The sequence below is a fragment of the Mercenaria mercenaria genome, chromosome 1, assembly GCF_021730395.1.
Source record: "Mercenaria mercenaria strain notata chromosome 1, MADL_Memer_1, whole genome shotgun sequence".
Lineage (NCBI taxonomy): Eukaryota > Metazoa > Mollusca > Bivalvia > Venerida > Veneridae > Mercenaria > Mercenaria mercenaria.
This window is the reverse complement of record NC_069361.1, coordinates 42,501,645-42,513,965: the sequence shown is the minus strand read 5'-3', so window position 1 is coordinate 42,513,965 and position 12,321 is coordinate 42,501,645. Positions and strand designations below refer to the sequence as shown.

The 12,321-nt window shown below is 37.6% G+C and overlaps 1 protein-coding gene across 1 annotated transcript in view; it reads left to right on the top strand.

The window, feature by feature from the left end:
- Window positions 1-12,321, top strand: part of LOC123540837 (vacuolar protein sorting-associated protein 54-like) — a 54,287-nt gene that overhangs the window by 32,518 nt on the left and 9,448 nt on the right. The window contains exons 17-21 of the mRNA XM_045326153.2: window positions 4,147-4,229; window positions 4,964-4,999; window positions 6,200-6,254; window positions 10,296-10,401; window positions 11,044-11,131. Of these exons, the coding sequence (XP_045182088.2) occupies window positions 4,147-4,229; window positions 4,964-4,999; window positions 6,200-6,254; window positions 10,296-10,401; window positions 11,044-11,131 (368 nt within the window). The remainder of the gene's footprint in view (window positions 1-4,146; window positions 4,230-4,963; window positions 5,000-6,199; window positions 6,255-10,295; window positions 10,402-11,043; window positions 11,132-12,321) is intronic.

Genomic DNA, 12,321 nt, shown 5'->3' with positions numbered 1-12,321 from the left:
TACAAACACAGTCCTATTAAACATAACTTGTGTATATCTGGAAATTAAGTATCTTTCAAAATATAGTGCACCAAGAGAGTTAGGTTAACTGACTGCAACTGCATAATTGATATTTTGTTAAAATACTGTTTAACCTTAGAAACAGACAATCAGACTGGTAAGCAATTTGGTTATTTCAGTAACTCAGAATAAGGAATTAAACAGAACAGAACATAACAGAATATAGTTTTATTACATACCTGTATGTGGTTCATTGTCATAAAATATAATTGAGCCGTGCCATAGGAAAACCATCATGGTGGCTTTGCAACCAGCATGGATCCAGACCAGCCTGCGCATCTGTGCAGTCTGGTCAGGATCCATGCTGTTCGCTAACAGTTTCTCTAATTGCAGTAGGCTCCAAAAGCGTACAGCATGGATCCTGACCAGACTGCACGGATGCGCAGGCTGGTCTGGATCCATGCTGGTCGCAAACCCACTATGTTGGTTTTCTCATGGCGCGGCTCAATTATATAACATAATTACAGTGGCATGTGAACCAGATTTGTAGCAAATTATTCAACACCCAGCTGCATACAACCTAACAGTATGAACAAGGATGCTTTTAAGTATTTGGAATTGAAACCATGGTGTAGTAATTAAGGTGTAGGCCGCTCAACCAGTAGATTGGGAGTTCCAGCCCCTTTGTTGTCATGACCATGTCTTCTCATATGACACCAGTACTGGTTTTTCCAGGAAGCAGACTGAAGAGTGGTACAAATATGAGCTTGAAACTTAAATCACAATCGAGCAAAAATTAATAAGTAGAAACTAAACTATACTGTTGATTGTAAATTTTATGGATTTTGTTCAGTCAGTAGATTTTTTATCTTGATAAGGGATTTCTATTACATAAAAGGCAAGGGAAACTGTTGTTCTGGAACATTACCAAAGGACAATAAACAATTTGTGGAATTAGTTAGTTCGTATAGATAATGGCTAGTAATTAAGAGAAATTGATTGCAATGATGATAGTTTGCGCAGGAAATCAGGGTAAGGGTAGTCAATAGATATTGTATTGTGGAGGGCTGATTGTACAAATTGATATGGAAACTGAAGGCAAGAAAATATTCAGAACACGGAAGTTGTTCAGTGTATTTTCTATAGATTTTAAAACATGATGGAATTAATTACTAAAAACATTTTTAACAAAGTTTACGTTTTGAAGACATCACTGATGTGGGTGGCAATGAGTACCCCTTACTTGAAAAAGTGACCACAGCACAAACAATTAATGGTAACAATTTTATGTAGAGAAACAATGTTTTAATAAAGTTTCTGTCTTCACATTATTATAATAATGTCTTCTGGCTCCTTCGGTTTATGTGGAAACAGTTCTATCTTTTTAGTACCCGGTTTTATATGGCTTATAAAGTATATTTCTGTTAACACAGGTTGTGCTAAAGTTTCTGAGATCACAATTTATGCTGAGGTAACTAAGTATTCCATGGTATTCAATTGGCTCTTGTAGTAAGATGCGATTTCATCTTAGACCAATTGAGTTTTCTAAATTTCTGAAGCCCTGGTTCATGGTTTATGATATTCCTTGATTTTTGTAGTTTTCTTGTTTGCAATGATGAATAATTGTATTCCATAGATTCTTCAGAAGTACATTTTAAACAGAGGTTTTCTACAGTTTCTGTATTGGCAGTACCTAGTACTTCATGGTTTCTTCATTACATGTAGAGTAACAAAGGTTTTGTGTTCACAGCTTATGTGATACCATGGCTTTTTCAGTATACATAGAATAACAAAGGTTGTGTTACGCTTTCTTTGTTCACAGTTTGTCAGAGACCATGGCTTCTTCCATTTACATAGAGTAACAAACGTTGTGTTACACTTTCTTTGTTCACAGTTTGTGAGATACCACGGCTTTTTCAGTGTACGTAGAGTTTCATAGGTTGTGCTGCAGTTTTCCTCTTTTAATCTGTTGGAGTCACATTCTCTATATAGTATATAGTACTAAAAAATATGTCAAGAACACGCCAGTTATCTGGAAAGGTAAATTGTACAAGTTTTTTAAATGTAATGTTGTAGATCAAAACAGCTCACATACCGTAAGAATAATTTCTTGGTAATCAAAACCAGTCCACATGCTTAAAATCCAACTTGGGTACCAGTCAACTTGGACAGGAACAGAATTAACTGAAATGTTTAATAGCCGCATGTTAATTTTTCTGTAGTTTGCAAAAAAAGAAAGTTCTTTGATTAACAAACTCATTATTTCTTACTTGATTAAGTCATGTTTGTTTGTACTCAGCAAGCATGTAGCTGAATTGATCACTATTAAGCCATTTGGTTATGAACAGGAAATCATCAAAGAAATGCTTTCTTTGTGCTCTTTGGAAAACAGGAAGGACGGTACAATTATGATCACTGACTCTATTTGACTTTCTTTACCTGGTGTTTAGTTTGAGCTTTGATAGGACAGAATCAGTTGGTAATTTCTGTTGATAACATTTCCTCTGTATGTGATTTCGGTACTCTCTGGTTGTTACAGAAACCATTGCTCTTATGAATTACATTTAAGTCCAAAGACTGCAGACTTGCCCAAAGAGAAGAAGTAAGTGAAAGGAAATTGCTGCTTGTCATTACAGATCCACTACCTTAACCTTTACCCTGCTATATTTCCAAAATGGATTGTCCATCATTCAATCTGGGCAGAACCATTTACTATTTGAAGGGGTGTTCACTGACAATTTACTGACTGAATAGCGAACAGTGCAAACCATAATCAGCCTGCACGGAGGCTTTACATGGATGTCATTTGACGTCATTGAGTCTAAAAGCTTTGTTAGTTAAGTCATTGTTAGGGAGATTAGCCCTGCTGTCATAACTTTGTAATCTGGGATTCAGTTGTTATTACAGTATGTATGATGTTCTAGAACATGACTCTCAGGTAACTGGATAATCGGAGGTTGATCATGTTTTTGAAAATATGTTATTATAAGGCAGAAGAGTTAAATGGTTTTATAATTGAATTGTATGTCTCTGTGATAAATTTCTGTGAAAAGTAGGACTTTACAAACAGATTCTTGTATAATGGCATGTTTACGTTAAGTTGCTGTCAGTCGTTATTTGATGACATGCCAAGTTCAATTGTTGGTTTACTACTCCAGCCTGAGACTATCTCAAAGTCATTAATTAAGGCGGTTGATTTGGTTCAGCCACTCCAGCCTGAGACTATCTCAAAGTCATTAATTGAGGCGGTTGATTTGGTTCAGCCACTCCAGCCTGAGACTATCTCAAAGTCATTAATTGAGGCGGTTGATTTGGTTCAGCCACTCCAGCCTGAGACTATCTCAAAGTCATTAATTGAGGCGGTTGATTTGGTTCAGCCACTCCAGCCTGAGACTATTTCAAAGTCATTAATTGAGGCGGTTGATTTGGTTCAGCCACTCCAGCCTGAGACTATCTCAAAGTCATTAATTGAGGCGGTTGATTTGGTTCAGCCACTCCAGCCTGAGACTATCTCAAAGTCATTAATTGAGGCGGTTGATTTGGTTCAGCCACTCCAGCCTGAGACTATCTCAAAGTCATTAATTGAGGCAGTTGATTTGGTTCAGCCACTCCAGCCTGAGACTATCTCAAAGTCATTAATTAAGGCGGTTGATTTGGTTCAGCCACTCCAGCCTGAGACTATCTCAAAGTCATTAATTAAGGCGGTTGATTTGGTTCAGCCACTCCAGCCTGAGACTATCTCAAAGTCATTAATTAAGGCGGTTGATTTGGTTCAGCCAGTACATCTATACTTTGATGAACACTTTGCTATCTTTTTCTTTTTATCTAAATTTGCATCATTTTAGAGTCAGACAACAGCAAAATGAAAAAAAAAAAACAGCATTAAATTCTTTATTTCTGTCCTATCAGAAGGTTATAGATTTCAATTTGGGACTCCTTTGAGACAAACTTCAAGTGGTTTTATCCATTAGTTTGTTCAGTCTTCAACATGCCTACCAAGTTTCATACAGCTGTCAGAATATGCATAATATTTTCTTGCACACTTGCATCATTTTAATCATTCAGATTGCAACATCTAAATTTCTAGTCCAGAATACTGGTGTTGGTTGTACATAATCAATATTATTAGTGTTTGTGTATTTTCAGTTTGATTTTGGACAATGAAAGATGGAAACAAGCAGATGTGCCTACAGAATTCCAAGATCTTGTTTATCATATATCTAACACTGGTAAGATGTAAATGATATTAACCCTTATCATGCTGGACACAATTCATTCTGCCTTTGCGACCAGTGTAGATCATGATCAGCCTGCACATCCATGCATTCTGATCATGATCTGCACTGTTCGCCATTCAGTCAGTATCTTTTTGGTAAGCACCCCTTTTAACAGTTAATGGTACTGTGCAAAATTTATTATAGAAATTTAGCAGGGTAAGGGTTAATAGAAACAGTAGCATAGCAAATAAGAAGCTGGCCAGCCATTCTAAACATGGCCGTTTCAAATACATTAGTGTCACGGCCATCTCTAGACTGGTCTCAGAATGCAGCTTAACCATTTGTCAGTTTCAAAATTGTGTCCTTAGTCAGCCAATCAGATTTACGGGTTTTGGAGACTGGTTTCGAAACTACTTCTAAGGACTAGTTTTTCCGAGGAAGCAGATTTCAAACTTTGGAGCTGAAATACATTACTTTAAACTAAACTTGTGTATTTTTAGCAGGCTTATTTATAAATTTTACACATGTTTTACATTGACTTTACTAATTAAAAGTGAAAATTTTATTTATATATTAAAGCTGCTGACTACATGCTTATTCCTTGACATTTATAGAACTTTAAAGAAAGCTGCAGTAATTTGAAGATTTTTTTTTTATAATTATTTATTCCTTCGTGATGAATTATGTCTGACCTTTTATCTATACCCTATTTCATCTGTCATTGAAATTATTTCTTTATCTTCCAGGTCAATTATGTGTTCCTGAGACTAAAACTGAAATAGGTATGAAAAATGTTTATCTATTTAAGTGTATGTCTACTTTTTATATGCGGGGCCTCCATGGCCGAGTGGTTATGGTCACTGACTTCAAATCACTTGCCCCTCATCGATCTGGGTTCGAGCCTCACTCGGGGTGTTGAATTCTTCATGTGAGGAAGCCATCCAGCTGGCTTACAAAAGGTCGGTGGTTCTACCCGGATGCCCGCTCGTGATGAAATAATGCACGGAGGGGCACCTGAGGTCTTCTTCTACCATTAAAGCTGGAAAGTCTCCATATGACCTGTCATGTGTCGGTGCGACATTAAATCCAACAAAAAAAAACAACAACAAAAAAACATACTTTATATGTGCCCAAAGGGACGTATTATGTTATAACCCTGGTGTCCATCAGTCCGTCCCTCCATCTGTTAGCAATGTTTTGTCAGCTGTGTAACTGTTGAACTCCTTATAGGACTTCAAAGAAACTTGACAGAAATGTTCACCACATCAGGACAAAGTGCAGAGTGCATGTTCTGGATGGCTCGCATCAAGGTCAAGGTCACACTTAGGGGTGAAAGGTCATATGTGTGTGTTTCATGTCCGCTCAGTAAATCTTGACACCCTTGAAGGATTTCAAAGGAACTTGACACAAATGTTCACCACATCGACGTGCAGAGCGCATGTTCTGGATGGCTCGCTTCAAGGTTAAGGTCACACTTAGGGGTCAATAGTCATATGAGTGTGTTTCATGTCCACTCAGTAACTCTTGACACCCTTGAAGGATTTCAAAGGAACTTGACACACATGTTAACCAAATCGACGTGCAGAGTGCATGTTCTGGATGGCTAGCTACAAGGTCAAGGTCACAGGGGTCAAAGGTCATACCTTTGGGTGTATATTGCTCCGCATTGTGGTGCTCTTGTTAGTAGTGCTATTATTGATATATACAATACTGATGTATCAGCCATACATTTGAGTAAATCAGGGATCTATGTTCAATAAAAAGATCAATTTATATACTTTGTTAACCTTAAGCCTGTTGTCGGCAAGTGATTCTGCCTTTGCAACCAGTGCAGACCATGATCAGCCTGTTTGTCAGTGCAGGTAGGTAATGGTCTGCACTGTTCGCTGTTCAGTTACTAAATTTTTAGTGAACACCCCTTCAGATAGTACCCAAATTAAATGATGGACAAGTCCATTTTAGAAATTTATTTTCTGTTACAGAAAGAAGTCCTGGTGAATATCTTACTGTAGGTGGTGAAAATTATGCTGTTGTAGGGTAAGTGATTTTTTAGCTCACCTGAGCACGAAGTGCTCAAAGGTGAGCTTTAGTGATCGCCCTGTGTCCGTCGTCCGTCGTCAACAATTTGACTGTTAACTCTCTAGAGGTCACATTTTTGGCCCAATTTTAATGAAACTTGGTCAGAATGTTACCCTCAATAAAATCTTGGACAAGTTCGATATTGGGTCATCTGGGGTCAAAAACTAGGTCACAAGGTCAGATCAAAGGAAAAGCTTGTTAACCCTCTAGAGGTCACATTTTTGGCCCACTCTTAATGAAACTTGGTCGGATTGTTACCCTCAATAAAATCTTGGATGAATTCGATATTGGGTCATCTGGGGTCAAAAACTAGGTCACCAGGTCAAATCAAAGGAAAACCTTGTTAACACTAGAGGTCACATTTTTGGCCTAATCTTAATGAAACGTGGTCAGAATGTTACCCTTAATAAGATCTTGGACGAATTCGATATTAGGTCATCTGGGGTCAAAAACTAGGTCACCAGGTCAAATCAAAGGAAAAGCTTGTTAACACTCTAGAGGTCACAATTTTGACCCAATCTTAATGAAACTTGATCAGAGTGTTATCCTCAATAAAGTCTTGGACGAGTTCGATATTGGGTCATCTGGGGTCAAAAACTAGGTCACCAGGTCAAATCAAAGGAAAAGCTTGTTAGTCCCCTACTGGTGAAAACATTTCGGACTATAGGAATGCCTTTTCCGTCATTCGTCGTCCGCATTTCGTGTCCGTCATAACTCTTTATCCATGAAGGGATTTTATTATTACTTGGCACAAATGTTCCCCATGATGAGACACGTGTCGTGCGCAAACCCAGACCCCTACCTTAAAGGTCAAGGTCACAATTGGAGGTCAAAGGTCAACAGGGCTTTTTTCCTGTCCGGTCCATAACTCTCCCATCAGTGAGGGGATTTTAATATCACTTGGCACAATTGTACCTCATAATAAGACGATATGTCATGCTAGGCCAGACGATGTGTCATGCGCAAAACCCGCACCCCTAACTCAAAGGTCAAGGTCACAATTGGAGGTCAAAGGTCAACAGGGCTTTTTTCCTGTCCGGTCCATAACTCTGTCATCCATGAAGGGATTTTAATATAAATTGGTAAAATTTTACGTCATAATATGACAATGTGTCATGCACAACTGTCAGACCCCTGGCTCAAAGGTCAAGGTCACACTTAGTAGTCAAATGTTAACATGGCATGAACAGGGTCTGTTTCGTGTCCGGTCCATAACTCTTTCATCCATGAAGGGATTTTAATATTACTTGAAACAAATGTTCCCCATGATGTGACGATGTGTCATGCGCAAAACCCGCACCCCTAACTCAAAGGTCAAGGTCACAATTGGAGGTCAAAGGTCAACAGGGCTTTTTTCCTGTCCGGTCCATAACTCTGTCATCCATGAAGGGATTTTAATATAAATTGGTAAAATTTTACGTCATAATATGACAATGTGTCATGCACAACTTTCAGACCCCTAGCTCAAAGGTCAAGGTCACACTTAGTAGTCAAATGTTAACATGGCATGAACAGGGTCTGTTTCGTGTCCGGTCCATAACTCTGTCATTCATTAAGGGATTTCAGTATTACTTGGCCGGATGTTCTCCATGATGAGACAACGTGTCATGCACAAATCCCGGAGCCCTTGCTCGAAGGTCAAGGTCATACTTAGAGGTCAAAGGTCTAATTCAAGAATGACTTTGTCTGGAGCATTTCTTCTTTATGCATGGAAGGATTTCAATGTAACTTGGCACAAATGTTCACCACCATGAGACAGATTGTCTTGCACCAGAACCAGGTTGCTAGGTCTAAGGTCAAGGTCAAGAATGACTTTGTCCAGAGCATTTCTTCTTCATGCATAGATTTTGATGTAACTTGGCACAAATGTTCACCACCATGAGGCACACTTTTTTAGAATTACTTTCCTTTGTTGTTACTATAAATAGATTACATTGTAACTTTTTTATTACTGGCCGTAGGGAAAAATCGAGACCACTTTTCTATGGTACAACATGCATGTTACATCCAATATTTAGGTGTATTTTGATCTATCTCTACCTAGTAAAGATTTTCTTGTGGACTTACATTTTATAAATTTTTTTTTTTTTAGGATTAATTTCACTTTGTTGTTACTATAAATAACTTTTATGATAACTTTTTGTATATTGGCCAAAAAAATTCCAAAATGAAAACAACTGTACGTTTTTATATGTGCAAATTTTAATCCAAGTGCTTTGTTATATTATATTGTATATATAGTACAATATTGTTTATACATCATTGACAGATATCAGTTCATTATGTTATACTGCAGTAGAGAAAATTAGGCGCCTTCCAGTAGGGGACTTTGTATTGCATGGCAATACTTCATTCACTTGTTAACACTGTCGAGGCCGCATTTATGACTGTATCTTCATGAAACTTGGTCAGAATGTTAATATTGATGATCTTAAGGTCCAGTTTGAATCTGGGTCATGTAGGATCAAAAACAAGGCCACCCGGTCAAATCATAGGAAAAGCTAGTTTACACTGTAGAGGTCACATTTATGACTGTATTTTAATGAAACTTGGTCAAAATGTTAATCTTGATGATCTGTAGCTCAAGTTCAAATCTGGGTTAGGTGGGATCATAAACTAGGTCACCAGGTCAAATCAAAGGAAAAGCTGGTTAACACTTTAGGGGCCACATTTATGATCATATCTTAATGAAACTTGGTCAGAATGTTAATCTTGATGATCTTTAGGTCAATAGGTCAGGTGAGCGATACAGGACCTTCATGGTCCTCTTGTATTAATTTATCATCTTCAAATTTAAACGAAAAATCTACTTGTACCAGTAAACAACTTTGTATTTCTTGGCATGAGGATGAAAGGATTGAACAGCTCCCTGCGATCTCAGGGTGAGGTTTAAATTCCTGTCTAGCAAACTAAATTGGATAATATTTGGCTGTTGATCCATAGTTCCATTAGAGCGTTTTACACTAAAAAGGTGAGTCACAAATAGTTATAGTAAACAGATCAGAGACTTGCACCTTGGAAAAGATTAATTGAAGTTTCTGATGGTTCAGTGTCTTATAGGAAAGGTGTTTATGGGTTATTTCACAGTTTCATTGGGCAGATAAATGCAGTCAACTTACTGACATAAAATTTATGTCTCGAGGAACTTTGAAGGACATTTGACTTTGAATAACTTTCCTGGGTTCTCTTTAGGGTTCTAGCCATCTTAGGGTGTCATGTAAGGAATCATTCCAGCTGGATTGAGGAAGGTTAATGGTGCCTGCCCATTCCTAAAATAGTACCCAGATAGGAAACCTTGGGCCTTGCTCTACTACAGAAAGCCTGAAAGTCCTGTGGATAGGTAGTGGTTGGCAGATTTTAGCATGTTGTCTGTGGAATTATCAGCAGTATTATACTGTATTATTATTGCAGAAAATGGAGATAGAATCAGCCAAATATTTTCAGGACTACACTATTTGCTGTAAAAAAGGTGATGTAATAACAGTATAATTTAAGGACTGCTATCACTGCTGAAGATGGTGATAGAATGAACAACATATTTACAGCACTGTCTTACTACTGCTGAAGATGGTGATAGAGTAGACATGTATATTTTCAGCTATATGTTATTACTGCTGAAGATGGTGATAGAATGAACAATATATTTTCAGGACTATGTTATTACTGCTGAAAATGATGATAAGTAATATGTTTTCAGGACTGTGTCAATACTGCTGAATATTGTGATAGAATAAACAATATGTTTTCAGGACTGTGTTATCACTGCTGAATCTGGTGATAGAATAAACAATATATTTTTAGGACTGTGTTATTACTGCTGAAAATGATGATAAGTAATATGTTTTCAGGACTGTGTTATCACTGCTGAATATGGTGATAGAATAAACAATATATTTTTAGGACTGTGTTATTACTGCTGAAAATAGTGATAAATAATATGTTTTCAGGATTGTGTTTTTACCGTTGAATATGATGATAAAATAAACAATATGTTTTCAGGACTGTGTTATTACTGCTGAAAATGGTGATAGAATATTGTCAGTGTGCTGATGACATTCCTGCTGTGTCTGCTGACCTTCTAACTAGGCTGGTTGATCTTCTTAAGGTAAATCAATTGCTTTGTTTCAGTCATGTGTTATAGATTTGTTCTGTAATATTTTCCTGTAGTAATGCATTTAAATAACAAATGATGACATGTAAGTTAATTTTACTTAATAAAACAGTAAAGATAGACAAGTAAAGGTAAGCTTGTATTAATTTATATTAATTTAAGGTTGATTGTTAAACAAGATCTCTTAGGGTCTCCGAGGCTGAGTAGTTAAGGTGCTGTCTTCAAATCATTCACCCCTTATCGCAGTTGGTTTGAAACCTTGCTTAGAGTGTAGAATTCTTTCATGTGACTTTGACATACAGCTGGCTTACAGAAATTGGTGGTTCTATCCAGGTGCTTTTGGTACCATAAAAAAAACTGGAAAGTCACAGTATAACCTGTAGTTGTGTTGGTTTGATGTTAAACCCAAATAAGAAAGAAGTTCTAAAGGCTACATTAAGCACTCTTTAAGATTATGTACCATTTTTGTCCTCAGTGGTATGACACAGCTAGGAACCTGACACACTTAAAGCTGGTGCTCTTCCACAAGGTCAACAAGTAATATATGGCCAACTTGCAAGTATTAGTAATGTGTAAGCACATTTTTATAGATTGAAGATTAATTTGAACTGGAAAAAATTTTGTTTTTTATTTCAGATATTTAATTCACGGACATGTCAACTGGTGCTAGGGGCTGGTGCATTGGAACTTGTAGGCCTTAAAACTATATCTACCAAAAATCTAGGTACTTCTGCTGTTTAATGTTATCGAGTTCTTTTTGTATGATCAACAAAATGTTCTAATTGTTTGCTTTGTAATATTAAATACACATAGGTTGCGGATAGAACTTATGAGGAGTTGAAGCTATGCTGTGGCTGCTTTTTGAGTCCCCTGCTTGTTGAAAACCAGTTTCAGGGACTATATGATTGCACTCTTCCGCCAGTCATTCCATCAGTCCATCTACTTCATGTCCGGTCCATAAGTCTGTCATCCATGGAGGGATTTTAATGCTACTCAGCAAAAATGTTTTCCATATTGTGAGACTTGCCATGCACAACATTCAACCTGCAAGCCCCCACCAACCCAGCTCTTAAAGAGCGGGGTGTATTTTGTGAACAACCGTGACGGTCAGCATTCAAAAGCATGTCCGCTCTCTAATTCAAACAGTTTTCATCTGATCTTCACCAAATTTGCTGATAATGTTTGTTGGCGTAATATCTCAGCCAAGTTTGATAACCAGCCAAATCGCCCGAGGCACTCTTGGATTATGGCCCTTGAATTACTCGAAAAACTGCGAATTTAGCCTTGTCCGCTCTCTAAGTCGAACAGTTTTCATCCGATCTTCACCAAATTTGCTGATAATGTTTATGGGCATAATATCTCGGCCAGGTTCGATAACCAGCCAAATCGTCTCTGAAAGAGTGGGGCGTATTATGTGAACACGTGGCGGGCAGGTGGTCAGCGTCCAAAACCATGTCCGCTCTTCAAGTCAAACAGTTTCCATCCAATCTTCACTAAACTTGCTGACAATGTCTGTTGGCATAATATCTCGGCCAAGATTGATTACCACCCGAATCGCCCTAGGCACTCTTGGATTATGGCCCTTGAATTACTTGAAAAACTGCGAATTTAGCCTTGTCCACTCTCTAAGTTAAACAATTTTCATTTGATCTTCACCAAACTTGCTGACAATGTTTGTGGGCATAAAATCTTGGCAAAGTTCAATAACCACCCAAATTGCTCAAGGCATTTTTGGATTATGGCCCTTGAATTATTTAGACGGGCGTATTTTGTGACAGTCTGGCACTCTTATTCCTGCATGGTAGTACTTCATTCACTTGTTTTAACCAAAATGATTCTTAAAGATTAAAGTTAAGTTTATATGTTCATGTAGGTTGTATGTGTAGGTATATAGCTGAATAGTGTTGAAAACTG